Below are 19212 nucleotides of genomic sequence, written 5' to 3'. Positions count from 1 at the left end.
AGGTTTATGATAGTCAAGAATGCTTTGACTTTTATGACATGGACCCCTCTATGATGTGGGCACTGAGACTTAAAAGCAAACTGGCAGAAGGATTGAGAACAGATAGAAACATTTTTAGAGGAAATGAAAAAGCAGAAAAGTCAGACAAATTACAGTGTATTTCTGTAAAGTTACAGAAGCATGGCCACCTCTCCTGCCTCCTCTTCTACCTCTACCTCCGCCATCTCTTGAGCCTATGCCACCCCTAAGACAGCAGAACCAAATATTCTTCCTCCTACACCTCAGCTTACTGAATGTGAAGACAAGAAGGATGGGGACCTTTATGATGATCCACTTCATTTATTGAATACCAGATAACATTTTCTCTTTCTTGCAGTGTTCTTAATTTTCTCTCTGACAATGTTCCTAATATTTTTCTCTTTATTGTAAGAATATAATGTGTAATACATGTAACGTGCCAAACAGGTGTTAATAGACTTTATGTTATTGGTAAAGCTCTGGGTCAGTAATAGGCTATTACTAGTTAAGAGACTTAAAAATTATACACAGTATTTTGACTGCACAGGAGGTCAGTGTTCCTAACCTCCACATGGTTCAGTGGTTAGCTGTGTTCGGGTTGAAAGAATGGGAACATAATTGAGAAATATCTTAGGCTTAAATGTCAGTAGTACTTGATGATTGGATAAGGAGATGAGAGATAAGAAAAAATACAAGGCTTATGCTTCTGATTTATGTAATTAGGTAATTTGTATTGCCACAACTGAATTAGAGATTATAGGAAGGTTTGGGCAGGTTTGGATGGTGAGTTCACTGGGGATTTTTAACATGGTGAGTTTAATCTGTGTTTGGAGCATTTGATTGGAGTTGTGTAGCAGGTAGTTGAAACAAGAGTTTTAGACTTTGGGAGGAAGATCTGGGCAGGCAATATAGATTTGGGAGCCATTAATGTAAATGCCAGTACAGAAGTCCCCTATCCACAGGGAATCTGTTTATTCTAAGACCCCCATTGGATCCCTGAAACCAGATATAGCCCTGAGCCCTGTATCTGCTGTGTTTTTTCCTATGACGTTTAATTACAAATTAGAAACAATAAGAGATTAGCAACAACAATAATAAAGCAGGACATTTATAACTATGTTGTAATAAAACTTATGTGGTCTCTCAAAATACCTTGTACTGTACTTAACCCTTGTGATAGTATGAGATGATACAATGCCTATGTGATGAGATGAAGTAAGGCGAATGATTGTGGCCATACTTACGCAGTTTTGAGTTGAGACAGCAAAACTAGTGCAAATTCTTTTTCCTTCTCCACAATTTCATGAGTAGAAGAAGATGTGTTCTTTTTTTTCTAAGACAGAGTCTTGCTCTGATGCCCAGGCTAGAGTACAGTGACACGACTAGCTCAGTGTAACCTCCACCTCCTGGGTTCAAGTGATTCTTGTGCCTGAGCCTCTGGAGTAGCTGTGATTTACAGATGTGCACCACCACACCCATCTAATTTTTGTATTTTTGATAGAGATGGAGTTACGCCATGTTGGCCAGGCTGGTCTTGGAACTTGTGGCCTCAAGTGAACTGTCCACCTCAGCCTCCCAAATTGCTGGGATTACAGGCATGAGCCACTGCCCCAGTGAGAAGATTTGTTCTTAACATAGATTATAGCAATCTCAGCATACCTTTTTTTTCCTTATTAAGTAGAGAACTTTCACCATTTCACTTAAAGGAAGCACTTTACTGCTTCTCTTTGGTATTTCTGAATTGTTAGCATCATTACTCCTGTGCTTTGGGGACAGTATTAAGTAAGATAAACATTGCCTGGATATAAGCATTGTGGTTTCCATCTGATAAACTGGATGGCTGTTAAGTTACAAAGTTATTAATGGGTGTGGGTTATGTAACATAGTGTGGAAATGCTGGACAAAGATGTAATTAAGGATTCACATCCTGAGTGGGATGGCACAAGATTTCATCATACTACTTAAAATGGCATGCAATTTAAAGTTTATGGATTGTTTATTTCTGGAATTTTTCATTTAATATTTTCAGGTGGTGGTTGACTGCAAGTAACTTAAACTAAGGAAGGCAAAAGTGTAGATAAGAGGACTCTTGTAGTTTATCTTCTTTAAGATGTGGACAAACTTGGGACAGTTGATAAAAATTAGGGACCTTTTCTCTAGAAAAGAAGTACATACACAGTATACTTGGAAAGTGTTGTTTATAGTTTTAGGAACCCCTGGAATCCCTTGCAGTCAGTCTGGAGTCTCTTAAGTTTTAGAGCCCTACATATGTGGGTAATAGATGTAACCATGATAACAAATGAAAATGTATAGGGACCCAGTAGAGAGTGAACAGAGCCAAGGACAGAGTTCTGGGGATGAAAATGATTTAAATGGCTCTAGAAAAGGAGGATACAAGAGAGGTAGGGGAATGTTTTATAAAATTATACTTTTATATGATTTTTTTATATGATAAAGTGCATTTATCATAGTGGTGCTCTTAAGGAGCTTTTGTTTTAGCTCATAGGTTTATTTACTAAGCTTGCTAAAACTATTGTTTCTTTCTGACATTTATTTGGTGAGTGTTGATGAAAGTTTAAGAGATTCTGTTGTTGGGCACTTTCTTTAGTTGATGTGTGAAGGATTATACTGCGCCCTGGCCTGAGTTAAATCTACTGACGTTCTCATTTAATCTTCATGACAGCACTTTGAGATAGATATTGTTATTGAACCCAGGACTTAATTTTCCCAGGGTCACATGGCTTGTGAGTAACAAAGCTGGGACACAAACCTAAGCCTGTCTGACAGCAAAACCTATGTTCTCTACCAATATACTATGTTTACCAAGATAATCAGTGACTCAAACTGTGATGTTACTCTACCATATTAGCACAATGGAATGTGATGTTAGTCCATTGATGTAGATTAGGTTTGGGGATATATAAGCTCTAATCCCGGCTGTCTGATTTGGGGTAAGCCATTTAATCTTTTTTTTTTTGAGATAGCGTCTTGCTCTGTTGCCCAGGCTGGAGTGAGCTAGAGCCATCTCTGCTTACTTCAGCCTCCGACTCCCAGGTTCAAGTGATTCTCTTCCCTTAGCTTCCCCAGTAGCTGGGATTATGGTCACATACCACCACATGTGGCTGATTTTTGTATTTTTAGTAGGGATGGGGTTTCACCATGTTGGCTAGGCTGGTCTCAAACTCCCGACCTCAAGTGATCCACCCACCTTGGCCTCCCAAAGTCCTGGGATTACAGGCATGAGCCACTGTGCCTGGCTCTTCTCATTTGTTAGAAAAAATTTTAACCTTAGCTGTCATGAGGAGGAACATTTTTTCCCATAGCCTCATCTCTGCTCTATCAGTAAGGCATGAATTTTTTTTTTAAAAAAACTAAAACACTACGTACAACTTGTGTAGTAAAACAACTCTTGATTTGTATATGTGAAAATGGTTATGTTATAATGTGAGAATACTTGTACGATGTTTATGGTTTTAAAATTATGTCGCTTTTAATAGAAAAATTTAATAGTTCACCTGGGTAGAGACCTTTTAATATTTTTTCTGACTTTCGGGGGATCTTAGGTTACGGAGCCTGAAAAGATAATTTGATGGGCTCATCTGTTAGCAGTATAGGTATCTCTGAGGCTTATAGGTCACATTAACTTTGCTCTTTTTTGAAATTGTTCTGAGTATTTTGCTTTATCTATTTGTTAACTCGGTGTCAAGGGATAGTGTCTTCGTTTGCTTTATTAGAACCTCAGCATATGTTATCAACAAACTAAAACCACATTGCTCATACATAGCTATGCTATTTGAGGCCATCATTATTACAAGGCCTTGCATCTTCTATTTGTGAAAAGTTAGCCACATCTGTACGTTTTTTATGGATGACATACCGTGTATCAGGGATATCTGATTAAAAATAGGTAGCAGTATAAGTGTAGGGGTAAATTCTTTTACAGTCATTTGATAAGACTCTCTGATACACCTGGGTCTTGCGTAGGATTTTGGTAAAAGGAAAGAAATTGTACTGTTGAAAAGAGTTGCTTCTTAAGCTCTCCAGAAAAGATCAGAATAACAAGACTCAGTTTGAGTCATTTGCTTAAGGATCCTCTTGATTGAGAGTTGAGCTGGTATTTTACTGCCAGGGTGACTAAAATAACTATTTTGCCTACTCCTTCCTCTTTTCACATTCATACGCATCAGACATAACTTGTAGAGGATTCCACTAAGTCAGTAATTTTTATCCAGTTCAGATCAGAAGTATGTGTGAAGCTGATCAATGTTGCTTGGGTTGTAAATGCAGAACTTGGAGATTTTAAGTGGCATTTAAAAGGGGGTCATTAGTCAGATATTAGCAGAAAATCAGTCAGCAAGTATAAATGCTTGTTATGTGCCAGATACTGTTTCAGAGGCTGAGGAATTTAGCAGTGAAAAAAAATCCCTGCCTTCATGAAGCCGACATTTGGCTGTGGAGATGGAGACTAGGAGGAGAATGAAGAATGTGGGTTGGAGTTGGGTATCAGTAGTGAGGTGAGGCTGTTACTGTAAATAAGGTGGGCATTTAAAACTTCACTGTAAGATGACAGTTGAGTAGAGGTTTGAGCCATGCAGGAATCTGAGGGAAGAGCATACTAGACAGAAAGAATAGCAAATACAAAGACAATGAAATGAGCTTGTTTGATGTATGCCAAGGAATGCATGGAGCAGAGTGAGCAAGGGGGGAAAATGGATGAAGTTGAGGGATTATCAGATCCAACAAAGCTTATAGAACATTGTAATGGCTTTGACTACCTCCAAGGGAAATGAGAAATCATTTGAGGGTTGTTGAGCAAATGAGTAATACGAATTGATTTATGCTTTCAGAAGCTGACTCTGGTTGCCTGATGATAGAAGGCCAGAGTAGAAATGTAGACCAGTTGGAGATGATGATGGTTTGACCGGGATAGTAACAGTGGAAATGGTGAGAAAGAGTTGAATTCTAGGGATACATTTTGAAGTTAGAAACAACAGGATTTTCTGTTGGATTAATATTGGGGTGAGAGAGTAGTTAATGATGATCACAAGCTTTTTGGCTGGAGCAACTGGAAGGATAGAATAGACATTTGCTCAGTTGGAAAAGACTTCAGGGGAAACCAACTGAGGGAAAAGATTAGGAGTTCTGTTATAGGCTTGGTAAATTCGAGATGCCTCCTACACATTCAAGTAGAAACATTGAGTAGGGAGCTGGATATAGGACTCTGGCATGTAGAGAATGTATCAATTTTGAGATTGATTTAAAACCATGAGAATAGATGACATCAACTCCATCTAGAAACTGAGTGTGGATAGATAAGAAATCAAGAGCTTGAGCTTTAGGATTGGAGGTTTAGGTGATAATTAAGAGCCAGTAAAACAGACGAACAAATAGGAGACAGAAAGAGAAGAAAAACAAAAGATTGTAGTTCTTAGAAGGTAAGTGAGGAATTTGTTTCTTTTTTTATTCTTCTTTTTTGAGATAGGGTTTTGCTCTGTCACCAGGTTGGTGTGTAGTGGTGCAGTCAGTCTCAGCTCACTGTAGCCTAAACCTCCTGGGCTCAAGCCATCCTCCCGCCTCAGCCCCCACAAGGAGCTGGGACTACAGGTGCATGCCACCATGCCCAACTAATGTTTGTATTTTTTGTAGAGACAGGGTTTTGCCATATTGCTCAGCCTGGTGTTGAACCCCTGGGCTCAAGTGATTTTCCTTACTTTGGCCTCCCAAAATGCTGGGATTACAGGTGTGAGGCACCATGCCTGGCCATGTTTGTTCATGGAGTAGGAGTGATCAGCTCTTTCAAATGCTGCTGGATAGGTCAAAGAAAGATGAGAACTGAGACTTTGACCATTAGATTTTAGCGGTATAGAAGTCACTGGTAACTTTCTCGAGTAGTTTCAGTGTAATGGTAGAGATGAAAGTTTTATTGGAGTGGATTGAAGATATAATGGAAAGATGGAACTTGGAGACAGTGTATGTAGAATCTCTCCTTCAGCTTGCTTGTGATTTTGCCATAAATGGAAAGAGAGATTAGATGTATTCCTCTGAAGGAATACATGGGGTTGTGTGGATTTGTTTTTAACATAGGAAACTGACAATTTTTTTTTCTTTTTTCTTTTTGAGACAGGATCTTGCTCTGTCACCCAGGCTGGAGTGCAGTGGCATGATCCTGGCTCCCTGCAACCTCTGCCTCCTGGGCTCAAGTGATTCTCCTACCTCATCCTCCTGGGTAGCTGAAACTATAGGCATGCGCCACCATGCTCAGCTAATTCTTAAACATTTTTTTTGCAGAGACAAAATCTCACTATATTGCCCAAGCTGGTGTCAGACTCCTAAGCTCAAGTGATCCTTCCTCCTCAGTCTCCCGGAGTGCTGGGATTACAGGCATGAGCCACTCTGCATGGTGACACTGACAATTTTCAGTATAAATGCAAATTATCGAGCAGAGGAAAAATTTTGATGATGCTGAGATGAGTAAAGGGAGGCCTTCTCAATAGGTGGTTTGGCATAGAACTAGAGATTTTACTTGTCAGATTTCATTTTGCATATTATTACCTTGGGTTCTTGGTAAAATGTAGAAGATTCTGTTTCTGTAGGTCTGGAGTGGGGCCCTTAATTCTGCAGTTCTAACAAGTTCTTAGATGTTGCTTACATGTCTGGTCCTTATGCTATACTTCAAGTACAGTAACTTGGGACTTTGAATGGTTGGAATTTGTATAGTGTCTCATCAGGTTGTTTTTATTTTCTCAGTGGAATAGGAAGCAGTCATGATCATAAAGTGAGGATGGAGGAGATAGTATAAAATCATCTAGAAGTCAGACTGACTAGTAGAATTGTGGGGTCACATAAAGGCTGCACTTAACGTTGGTGATGAATTTAAACTCAGATGGACCAAAAATATGGGCATGTGTTATTCTTCATTTTCTTTCAGCTGTATGGATATGTGTCAGGAGTACATGGGCTCTTGGGATTTAACTTGGCAAGTGTTTTGGTGGGAGAGAGAGAAGGGGTAAGTGACTTACGAGTATATAAACCATTATTATTTTATTTAAAGTGAAGAGTTCTGCTCCAGGTAAGATTGGAGGGAGGTCTTAAAAGATTAGAAATTGTGTTTAACAGATCTTGAAACTGTTTTTAAATGTATCCCTTTTTTCCCCTGTTAAAACAGGTTGTTAACATTCTTATGTGTCATAGATTTATAATCATAGCTGTGTAATAAAATATTTGCTATATATGGACAAATATAGAAAGACTTTCAACCATTGGTTTTTTTTTTTTTTTTTTTTTTTTTTTTTTTTTTGTCTTTTCTCTCTCTTGGATATTACAGATGACCATGGATGAAAAATATGTAAACAGCATTTGGGATCTTCTGAAAAATGCAATTCAAGAAATCCAGCGTAAGAATAACAGTGGTCTTAGTTTTGAGGAGCTGTATAGAAATGCATATACAATGGTTTTGCATAAACATGGAGAAAAGCTCTACACTGGACTAAGAGAAGTTGTTACCGAACATCTCATAAATAAGGTATCAAATTTTAAAGGACTGTTGGTAATACTATATTGAATGTAGAAAATCCTTTATACTGTATTGCACTTTGACCAGAAGTATTTTTTTAAAGGCTCCAGAAGCCTATAGAAATTACTGATTTGTGACTATATTATAAACACTCATGCAAAATTTATAATCAGCTAAATTGAAAATTTTGATAATTGAGAGATGAATTTTGTGATTTATAATAAATATATTCTATAAATCATAAGCAAACTCAGTAATTCACAAGTGCTTATTAGTATGTTAATTACAAGGAAATTTTTTTCCTTAAAATGATTTCACCAGCCCGTTTTTACTTTATCTCTTTTTTCTGTATATTTGAAGATAATAGTAACTACATTGTTTAAAAAATATTTCTAAGATGGTTCACTAATTAAAATTGACCATATTTTAACTGAGTTTTAAAGATAAATTATTCGTGGGCTGTTCACATTATTACAAATGGTTCACTGATTTCAGAAAGGTGTATTTTTTTAGATCAAATGTTTTTATAGAGTAGACTCTTCATTGCATGTAAAATGTATTTTCATTTAGAAAATAACTTCTATTACAGTTCTTTGCTTTAAGATTGTCAAATAAAATGTAAAATACCACAAACTGATTAAAAACTTCTCATAGTCTTTATGTGGTATTGGGTTATTTATATTTTAAATTTTATTTTGAAAAAAAGTTTTACAGATAGCACAGTGTGAACTCTTGGGTACCCTTCACCTAGATTCACCAGTTGTTAATATTTTGCTACATTTATTTTTGCCAGTTTTTCTATTGATATTTGTTGTTACTACTGTTAAATATCAACATTATTATTGCTGGACCATTAGAGAATAAGTTTTAGATTTCCTCTACCCTAAAATACTTTTCAACATTTCTTTTAAAAATAAGAAAATTATCTGACTTAACCAAAGAACCATGATCAAAATCAGGCAGTTTAACAATACAATGCTGTTGCCTAATACATTCCTTATTCAGATTTCACCAATTGTCCTGTATAATGGTGATCTCCTTTATAGCAATTTGTTTTCTGATCCAGGATCCAGTCCAGGATCACATGTTCAATTCCTCAGCCTTTCTTTGTCTTTCAGCACATTGACATATTTGAAGAGTATAGGTCAGTTGTTTTGTAGATTATCCCTCCGTTTTTGGTGTGTCTGATTGTTTCCTCATGACTAGTTTCAGGTTATGCATTTTTGGCAGGAATAATACATAAGTGATGTTGTGTCCTCAGTGCATCACATCAGGAGGCACTTGATGTCAGTTTATCCCATTATTGGTGATGTTAACTTTGATCATTGGTGTCCGCCAGATTTCTCCACTGTGAAGGTACCTTTTTTCCCTTTGTAATTCATAAGTAATCTGTTCAGATATATTTTGACGCTGTATGAATGTCCTGTTCCCCTAGAAACTTTCATGTGATGGTTTTAGCATCCATTGATGATTCTTGCATGAATCATTATTACTATGGTGGTTGCAAAACAGTAATTTTCTATTTCTACTCTTTCTTCTGTAATTTCTTTTAAAGGGAATTACATGAGCCAGGCAGTTAGTATCTCATAAAGCAACATGATTGTGTTCTTCACACAATCAGCAGTTTTTTATTAAGTGCCTGTTATGCACAGCTTTCAGTGATAATATTGTGGATGTGAAGAGATATGATACTGTCCTTTCCTGGGGTTTTGATTGTGTTTTGAGAGATGAATGATACACACATTTAGATAACCGTGTGAGTCATTACATAAAGTGGCGAATGAGTTGTATAGGCAATAAATGGCTTGCAAATTCGAACAAAGGAGAGGTTGCCCTTGTCTGTAAGATTTTATGGGAAAGGATGAAATGGAATTGAGTTTTGGAAAATATTTGGGATATATATGAGCAGTGTGGTGAAAGGCATTCCAGGATGGCAGACGTTGTAAGATTATATAGAGATGAACTAGTTGGTTAAACTTAGGTAGTAAGTAGAGTTTGACTGAGGTATATAATAATTACAGGGATTAGTGGATTGTAGTGTTACAAAGATGGTTTCGGAACAGATTGTAGAAAAATTTGAATGCCAGAATAAAGGATTTGGACTAAACTGTAGACAGTTATTGGAGGTTTTTCAGTGGGTGACAATGTGACAGAATATTTGAAGATGTGATTTTAAGTGGGTGATTATGTGTCAGAATATTATGAGGATGCTATAAATGTAAAATTGAGAGGAGGTTTACTAAAATCAGGAGAAGACTGGAAAGATCCGGGTAAAGTGATAGGCTAGAAATGAATGGATGTCAGAAATTCTGAAGTAAGTCTAGACAAAGCTTGGTTACTGGGAGAAATACAGTACCACCAATAGCAGACACTATAAAGTAATAGTGGGAAACTGATGTGAAATGGGTAGAGAAGATAGTAAGATTTGTTTAGATTATGTTGAAAATGTTTATACTTGGAAGGTACCTTAGAAGTCATTTTGCATGAGAGGAAAATTGAGTGTGAGATCATAGTAAGATGCCCAAGTAGAGATATCTTATGTTTGGAGGCACATAGGTTTAGAGCTTGGGCAGGAACTCAAAATTAGATGTGGAGATTTGGCATTTGGTAACATACTGAGGAGCAAGTGTTGGAGTTCAGAGAACGAAGAGCCCAGAGCCAAGGGATGAATGTTAGGAGCAAACTATAGTAGTAAGTAGGTGTGGGAAATGGAAAAGACCAATTTAAGAAATTTGGCATCAAAGGAAGGAAAAGTGGAAGAGTTTTGTTTAAAGCTACTGAAGGAGAGATTGGAACACCTGAGTTATTGGATATAGAGTATGGAATTAAGAACAGTGGAAAAGAAGTAAACTTAGAGGAGGGGCATGTTCTCATTTGCCAGAGGTTCTAAAGGGAATGATAGTGAACACAATTAACTTTAATTTAGCATTTACTGTGTGCTGGGCCCAGTTCTAGTGCTTTTACATGTTTTAACTTAGCTTACAGTCACAGCACAATGTTACAGAGAATTGGTCATTTGTCCAGATGCATGTAGCTATTAAGCAGGCCAGGTGGAACTGAATTCAGGGAATGTGGCTTTAGTCTGAGCCCTTGACTTCTCTGTAGATCTGCTCCTAAGGTAGAATAAATTGATCAAGTTGCGTATGCTGAAATTCAGTGTAAGGGGCTTCAAGTTAATTGACTCACTGTAAAGCTCTAGTCCTTTAAATTCTAGGAATTCTTTAAATTTACTTATATGTACAATGATGGAGTTGGAAATAATATCCCTAAGATTCTTTATTTCTAAAATAATTATGAATCTATAAGTAAACCATCCATCTTCTGAAAATGAGATGAAGAGACTTGGAGAAGCCTTTGTGAGGAATATACTAAGGAATTGGCAGTGAAGAAGAAGATAGCTTAGTAGGAGTTGGCACAAATGCGGGAAAAAAAACATAGTAGTCACGAGTTGTGGTTGAGAAGTGGCTTATCTAAAAAATGAGGAGAAGAGAGAAGGCCAGAGTGTGAGATCAGTGTTTTGGTGACTGAGATTTGGACTCAAATACAGTCAATTGGATGTTGAAGATATGGTCTGGTATTTATATGAGCAGTAACTCCATGAGAACTCTGAATTGCAGTATACTGTGAGTTGCTTACAGTGGTCCCATATTTAAGGTTAACTGTTGTCCTCATCAGCTTAAGCTGCTGTAACAAATACCATAAACCACATGGCTTAAACAAATGTTTCTCACCATTCTGGCAACTGAGAGGTCCAAGATCAAGGTGCCTGCAGATTTATTTTCTGATGAGAGTCCGGGACCTTCCTGGTCTGTAGACAGCCACCTCCTTCCTGTGTCTTCACAGGGCAGAGAGGGAGAGAGGTCATGTCTCTAGTGTATCTTATAATAGTACTATCTTCTTAATGAAGGTACCATTCTCAAGACTTAACTGCCTCCCAAAGGCCCCAGCTCTAAATACTATCACATTTGGGATTAGGGCTTCAAAGTACGAATTTGGAAAACACAAACATTTAGTCCATAGCAACTATCATTTCAAAATATAGGCAGTTTTTATAATATATTCCCTAAAACATGTATTCAGGTTGATTGTACTAAATTAAAAAATATACACTATATGCTAAATTCTTACATTTATTTCTCTTACACATAGTCATTAATGATCATTGCCAGCATCTGAAAATGTTGTTTTGTTTCTTTTCTTTTACAGACACTCATTTGACCAGTCAGTTTTTGACTAGGAAATGTAGCAATTTTAGCATGTCTGTTCATTGATTATTTAAATTGAATTAGGTTTTGAAGCCTCTGCTAGTTTCCGTGCTTTTGTTTTCATGTTTTCTATTCATCTTATTTTAACTCCTGCTTTATGGAAACATTTTAATAACCATACAAACACAGTACTACTGTATTGAAGGGGACACTACGGAAAGAGAACTATATTAACTGATAGGTAGGACCATCTGACATGTTTGTCTCCTAAGGTAGTAAGTCTCAGTTTGTTTTACTAAAAGGGACTTAAGGATGTTACTGATACAACGTGCAACAGCATAGTTCGCGTGAAAATCAGTATTGCCTATCTCTGCATTGCATCTTTTGACTGGAAGGTGAAATACTGTTTCAGGGATCTGTTCATTATCATTCCCTATAGAACCTCTTGCAAATGAGAATTCCTATTTTCAGTTTCACAGAATATACCTTTTTTTGTTGTTCTGAAAGCATTACTGTTTGGTCTGCTCATCAATTTTCAATTCACCGTGCTTTTGGCAGTTAGTTGAACTGCCTGACAAACCATATATTTATTTTAAAGCAAAGTGCTTTTAGTGCTATGGTATACATAGCCAAGACCCATTGTTTCATATTGAAAAATTCGAAGGAAATATAATTTTTACACATACTGAGGGCTGGTTTGTTATATAATTTGTTGGTACGTTGATTTCAAGGTGAGGATAGTGAACATAGTCAAACATTTTGGTAAAGCGGTGAACCCCAAACTACCGGACAGCAGATGACAGGAGACTTCAGAGAGGACGGCTCTTTGGGATGAAAGTAGCTGATTGTTGGTGTTCAAAATAAGTTCATAAGATTGAAGCAGGCATAGAAAATATAAGTACTGTTTCTCTAATAAAAGCACTTCCAGTAGAATACTATTTGTCTTGCCTCTGGAAGAATGTTTCATTTGAGGAAACTGACACCCAAATGAATTTAGTTCATTTCTCAAGCCCACAAGGCAAAATTTAGGGTGTGATATGGCCTTAGTACTTCACCATAAGAAAAATCTTGTTTTAGTAAAATGAAAACATTTCAACTTACACAGGAATTTGTTTTTTAACTGTTTTTCTAAATAAGTAAAAAAGCATAGTAGTGGGGGAAAAAAGTTCTGCTGCTTTTCAGATTTAAAGACTTTTAGAATATATATCATTTTGTCAGAGTGTCAAAGGTATACTGTAAGACTTTTCTCATCACAGAACTCAGCATTCAAAACCATTTGCCAGGCTCTGAGCTAGGTGAAAGGAATATATAAATAGAATACATCTGATTCTTGCACTTATGAAACAGATAGTAAACAGGTAAACAAGTATTTAGTTATAAAATATCAAGAAAGCAGGATACAGTGATAGAGGGAAAAATGATGAAGACAACTACACAGATCAAGAAAGTGCTGTTTGAGGAAATGGTAGTGTTTAAGCTGGGATTAGAAGAATGAGAGAGAGCTCACAGAAAAGTGGGTTGAAGAGTATTCTAGGCAAAGCAAATGGCTGTACAATACTTTTTTTCTGTAAAGGACCAGATAGTATTTTTGTTTTTCTGAGCCATACGTTCTCAGTCACAGCTCCTCAAGTCTGTTTTTGTAGCACAAAAACAGCAACAGACCATATGTAAATGAATGAACATGGCAGTATTCCAATAAAACTTTACTTTAAAAAGGCAGTAGGCTGGGTGCAGTGGCTCACGCCTGTAATCCTAGCACTTTGGAAGGCTGAGGTGGGAGGAACACCTGAGGCCAGCAGTTTTGAGACCAGCTTGAGCAACATAATGAGATGTCATCTCTATAGCTGGGCTTGGTAGCATACACCTGTAGTCAGTCACTCAGGAGGGTGAGGCAGGAGGATTGCTTGAGTCCAGGAGTTTGAGGCTGCCGTGAGCTATTACTGAACTACTGCACTGCAGCCTGGGCAACAGAGTGAGTTTAAAAAAAAAAAAAAAGCAGGAGGCTATTCTTTGCCACTTCCTAAAGACATTGAATAAAATCCTGTCCTAAGTAGGGGGCTAAGAGTTGGTAATGGAGAGGAATGGGACAAGGTGGAGTTGCAGAGAGAAGCAGAAGCCAGATCATGCCAGGCCTTGAAGCCATGGCAGAATACTTTTTAATGAATTGCACGGTACATTAGGAGGCCATTTAAGGATTTTAAGCAAATAAGTTAGAGGGCTTAAGAGTTAAAATAAGGGGACCAGGAAGGGGAGTAGTCCAGTACTTTGGGTGAATGACAGTGATGATTTACACTACTATAGTGACAGTTATGATTGAGAAAAGTTTTAAAATATACGGTATATTTTGGATGTAGAAAGAATGTTACCTGCTAGCAGACTGATTGTAGGGAGTAAGAAACAGGGATAAATCTAAGATCAGTTTTAGGTTTTTGGTTCTTGGATTACTGGCTAGGTGATTTCATTTTCTGATACAGATTTGGGGCAAACAAAGGAACTCCATTTTGGACAGGTATTTTAAGATACCTATAAAATATTATATGCAAATCAAAATTAAGAAGTTTGAATTGGAAATGTGTATTTGGGAATTGTGAACATACAGATGGTACAGGTTGAACATCCCTAATCCAGAAATTCAGAATGCTCCAAAATCCACAACTTTTTGAGTGCCAACATGATGGCACATGGAAACAGTGGAAAATTACACAGCTTATCTCATGTGACAGAATCATAGTCAGAGCACAGCCAAAACTTTATTTCACACACAAAATTACTAAAATATCATAAAATTACCCTCAGGTGATGTGCGTAAGATGTATATGAAACAAGTTAATTTTGTGTTTAGGCTTGGATTTCATCCCCAAGATATCTCATTATGTAAATGCAAATACTCAAATCTGAAAACTGAAACACTTTTGGTCCCCATGCATTTAGGATGAGTGGTACCCAACTTGTATTTAAAGTCCTGGAAATAAATGAAGTCACAGACGAGAAAAGAGGGCCCAGAATTGAAGTCTGAGGAATTCAAACACTTAGCGAACGTTCAGATACATTGAGGATTGCAGTGGAGACTGAAAAGTTGCCACAGTTAGTGATACTTAAGACTTACCTCTAACCTTATGTTATAAGATAATTTAATTTTGACATGTATTTAGCAGAGTTACAGTTTTTCACAGCCATTTTGCGTGTGTGCATGCACGTGCATATATTTGTGTGCATTTCAGATATTAAAACACGGTTTTAAATTAAACAGTAATCGTTTTGCAGCTAGTGGGCAGGTTAAAGGGTGAAGCTATCTTTTTTGGTTCTCCTTTCATAGGGTTTCTATTTGGCCTTCAAACTTGACAGTCTTTAAGCTCTTGTGGAGTAACGAAGGACTTATTTTCTTCTAACTCCTGTTGAGCACTGTAATAGTAAGAAATAACCTAGATGCAGCTGCGATGGGGAAAAAGTACTAGGTAGAAGTAGAACTGAGCATTGGGAGTAATTCTCTCATTAATTCCAAATTAATATAAGAATCTAATAAGATAATGTACACAGACTATTCAATACAGTTCTGGGCACAAAATATTTATTTTGCAATTGGTATTGCAATAATCTTGAACAAATTGCTAAACCTTTCTGGCATTTAGAGTATTAATCTATAAAATGAGTTTGGGGTTGGTTGTTTTAGCCCAAAGAACTTTAAAAATTATGATTATATGTCTTATTAAGTTTAGGTTATTAAGACTTAATAAGATAATAGATTTTAAGGCTGATTATTCCTCAGCCATGATATGTTTGGGATAAAAACATTTCAGTTTTTTTTTTTAAAGTTTGTTTTTTGAGACAAGGTCTTGCTCTGTTTCCCAGGCTGGAGTGCAGTGACACCATCTTGGCTCACCACAGTCTCCACCTTATGGAGTCAAGTGAGTCTCCTGCCTCAGCCTCCTGAGTAGCTGGGATTACAGGTGTGCACCATCATCCTTGACTAATTTTTGTATTTTTAGTAGAGATGGGGTTTTGCCATGTTGTCCAGGCCTGGCACAACTCCTAGCCTCTCCAACTGCCTTGGCCTCTGAAAGTGCTGGGATTACAGGTGTGAGCCATGGCATTCAGCTTTTTTTTTGTTTTGTTTTTTGGAGACAAGACCCTACTCTCACTCAGGCTGTAGTACATTGGCATGATCTCGGTTCACTGCATCTTCCGCCTCCCAGGCTAGAGTGATTCTCTCACCTCAGTCTCCTACGTAGCTGTATTACCGGCACTCCCACCATGCTTGGCTGAATTTTTTTGTTATTTTTGTAGAGTCAGGGTTTCCACCTTGTTATCCAGGCTAGTCTCTAACTGCTGGGCCCCTACAGACATGAGCCATTGTGCCTGGCCTCAATTTTTAATTTTTCTTAAAGTCAGGGGAGAAACTTTAGTTTTAATGTAGCAAGAGCATTATCTCAATTTTGTAATGCTTAGCAGTTTTCTTAGATTTACCTTATGCTTAATTCCTTAATTTTTATACTCCATAGTACTAATCAAATAACATGGTAACCACATAAATAAACCTATAAAAATTCTTGGACCTTGAAAGTTTGTCTTAGAAAATGACTGAACAAAAACAAAGTTAACATTTAAAATTAACTTGTCTTTTTAGTTATTACTGGAAAGAACATTTATTCTAGCCATTTTGAAAGTCCTTCTATCCAATCTATATGTCCTATTCTTCTAATAATATCTTACTTCACTTGGATGGGAGGAAACCAGAATAAGAAGAGCTTCGTTCTGCTCACTTTTCATTTACTAAGAAAACTGCCTGTTGAGCCAGGCATTGGTGTAAGCATTTGTACTCTATCAAGCAAGATTCCTGTCTTTGTGGAGGTTATGTTTTAGACTTACTATATGCTTTATAGTCCTAACCTGTTCTAAGCACTTTGTTTTACTGGTAAGGAAATTGAAACCTTCAAGGGAACATAGTTTGAAGTTTCAAGTCACTTTCTTTTTGGAATTTCTTTCTAAACTGCAATGTCTTTTGGTAGAACAAATAATACCTCACCATTTTTGTACCTAGGATCTTATTTGCTGAAAATGATGTCTCTGTGTATACTACCTTTTCAGTATATTTTTCTCCCTATTTCTAGAGGAAGAAGAAGAACCAGTTTTAAATATTATATTTGTTTGTAAGTAAGTGATTTATATGTGAGGATACTGATTGCCTGTGGAAATGAAGTTGGTAACTTTAAGGTAATCTGGATTCTTCTGTATGGCAATTACTTACACAGACTTACTTTTATAATAAAGCTTTTGGAGTCCTTTTCCCTTTTTTCTAGGCAAATGTGAATTAATTTAATAGAAAACATTAAAATTAATGTTTTTAGTGGCATTTATATACAAAATATAATGACTATAGTGAGTTAAGGATGTTGATAGAAACACTTTGGAATAAAATTTTCCTTAGCAAAGACAGAGGCCCACAGAGGTTGAGTTTCTCCTATGTTTCAACCACCCAAAACCAAGTAAGACATGATTCATGCCAGCAAGAATTCCATAATTTTAGTGAGGTAATCAGATTTGAGGGGGAAATATTTTGCCTGAGGCATTCGGGGCAAGGTAGAAAGAGGAGGTCACTTTCGATTAGATTTAAAGCATTATGCAAGATTCATCATGTAAACAAAGCCAAAATACTGTCCTAGCAGATAACAAGGAGAGAATGTTGCATGAGAAAAATGTCAGGTAGATATGAGCATAGTGAGATCAGTGTAGATGGAAGGTGAACATGTTCATAAAGATGAACAAAAGCATCTTCAAATGTTTTTGTAGGAAATGAGGATAGTAAAGTGGTTTGGGCTAGATTTTGAAAAACATTGTAGGGGATTTGAGTTTTATTCTGTTGTGGGTAGGAGCCATTGGTTTTTATTCCTCAGAAAGGCTGACAGCAGTGAAGATGTAGTCAAGTGTTTAGGATGAGTGCCATTTTCAGTGCCTTGTTGCTGCTTGCTTATCTTAGTTCTCATGCTATCTTGTCTTCATGTTTAACTTAAAGTTGTTGGAAGGAACTCAACCCATTATGTTGTTTGGGACGGTGGTGACAGGAGTCAGGAAAGACTGTCAGCTAGGTATAAAAACTGCTAATGGGTATGTTATGGGGATAGTAACCTAAATATGAATAGTGTAATCCCAAAAGAGGCAGGGACTATCAAGGATAGCCTGTGGGAAAGGGATTATTAGAGAGTCAGGAAAATAGCAACCATGGGAATATGAAGGACATTGGAAATTGAATGGCTTCTAATTTGAAAGGGATGGAAGAGAAATGATGTTGGGGGAAAGTGAGGCTTAAAAGTTGTTTAGCAAGTTTGCTTATGTTAAGTATCAGCTATTCTGCTCAAGTTGTTATGTAGACTATAACTACTTTAAGGGCAGGTACCCCTCCATCTTGTTTCTGTTGTATTTTTTTTAGTGATATACTTCTACTCTTACTAAATAAGTGAATAAATGAGCTAGGACTTGATCATTTATCTTTGTGTCTCCTGCTCTCTGCATGTGATTAGGACTCAGCTGTTGAAATGAGTCTTTGAGACTGCTAGCAGCAGTCAAAATGGAAACTACCATGGTTCATAGCCACAAATAGCTGAGATCTATTTTTTTTCTTCCTCTATGTGGGATAATACCTCTCTCTACTCAAGTTAATTGCAAAATCTAGCCACTATTTAAAAGCACGGTTGATTATCGGGCTATATGCCTCTTTTTTTTTTTGAGATTGAAGTCTGTCACTTGGCTTAGAACCAGGTCATATAATCTTGAGAAACTGTGGTTTTTTCCATCTTACTCAAGAGGAACAAAAATACTAGTTGCTATGTTGTTTGTTATGCTTTGTGTATGTTTTCCTGCTTAATTCTGTCAGTGTGCCTGGTACTAAGTTTAACTGTGATACTAATGCTATAGTAATAGCTTTTAATGTATATCTTAACCATTGGGAATAGGATACTTTACAAATGATAATTCATAGTGGTGATGTCCTGTGTCATTTTACTTTCTGCATTCTTTTCCAACCAGTAAGTAAAAAGCTATCACTTCTAATAGTAGTATTTTGTACTGATTGGGAAATCCTGATTTTTCTAAGATACATTATTTTAAGAGTAGTTTAAAAGCATATTTGAATTAAGAATGCTTTTTTAACAAAAGATGCCAAATTTTAAGTGATTTTTAAATTAACATTTGCTTCAATGTGTGTAGTAAATTATCTTTACGAAATTGTGAAAGTGTGTTGTTGTAACATCTATTCTGTGTTCCTTTGAACTCGTAACTTTTCTGTAATGCTATTTATTGTATTCTGCTTTGTATTGAGGTCATTTGAATGTTCATATTAGGCTCCCTCTTCTCCCCTCTCTCTCAGAGATTGTTAAGTGGCTGAAAGTGTCTTGTATCTCTCCTAGTGCCTAGCACCCTGCTTTGCCTGCTGGAAGCAAACATAAATACTTGAATTGTCAGTCTGGGGAAATATTTTGAATG

General features: G+C 36.8%; 1 protein-coding gene across 3 annotated transcripts in view; it reads left to right on the top strand.

Annotated features, from left to right (window-relative positions):
* Positions 1–19212, top strand: part of CUL3 (cullin 3) — a 103918-nt gene that overhangs the window by 20600 nt on the left and 64106 nt on the right. Inside the window, exon 2 of one of the 3 annotated variants that reach the window (XM_002749841.7) lies at positions 7343–7540. The exons of 1 other annotated variant lie outside the window; for it this stretch is intronic. In XM_002749841.7, the coding sequence (XP_002749887.1) occupies positions 7343–7540 (198 nt within the window). Of the gene's footprint in view, positions 1–7342; positions 8888–19212 lie in introns of those variants that run through there. One more of the 3 variants, XM_054257988.2, reaches the window with a different exon arrangement.

The sequence above is a fragment of the Callithrix jacchus genome, chromosome 6 (assembly GCF_049354715.1).
Source record: "Callithrix jacchus isolate 240 chromosome 6, calJac240_pri, whole genome shotgun sequence".
Lineage (NCBI taxonomy): Eukaryota > Metazoa > Chordata > Mammalia > Primates > Cebidae > Callithrix > Callithrix jacchus.
This window is presented reverse-complemented; position numbering and strand designations above follow the sequence as displayed.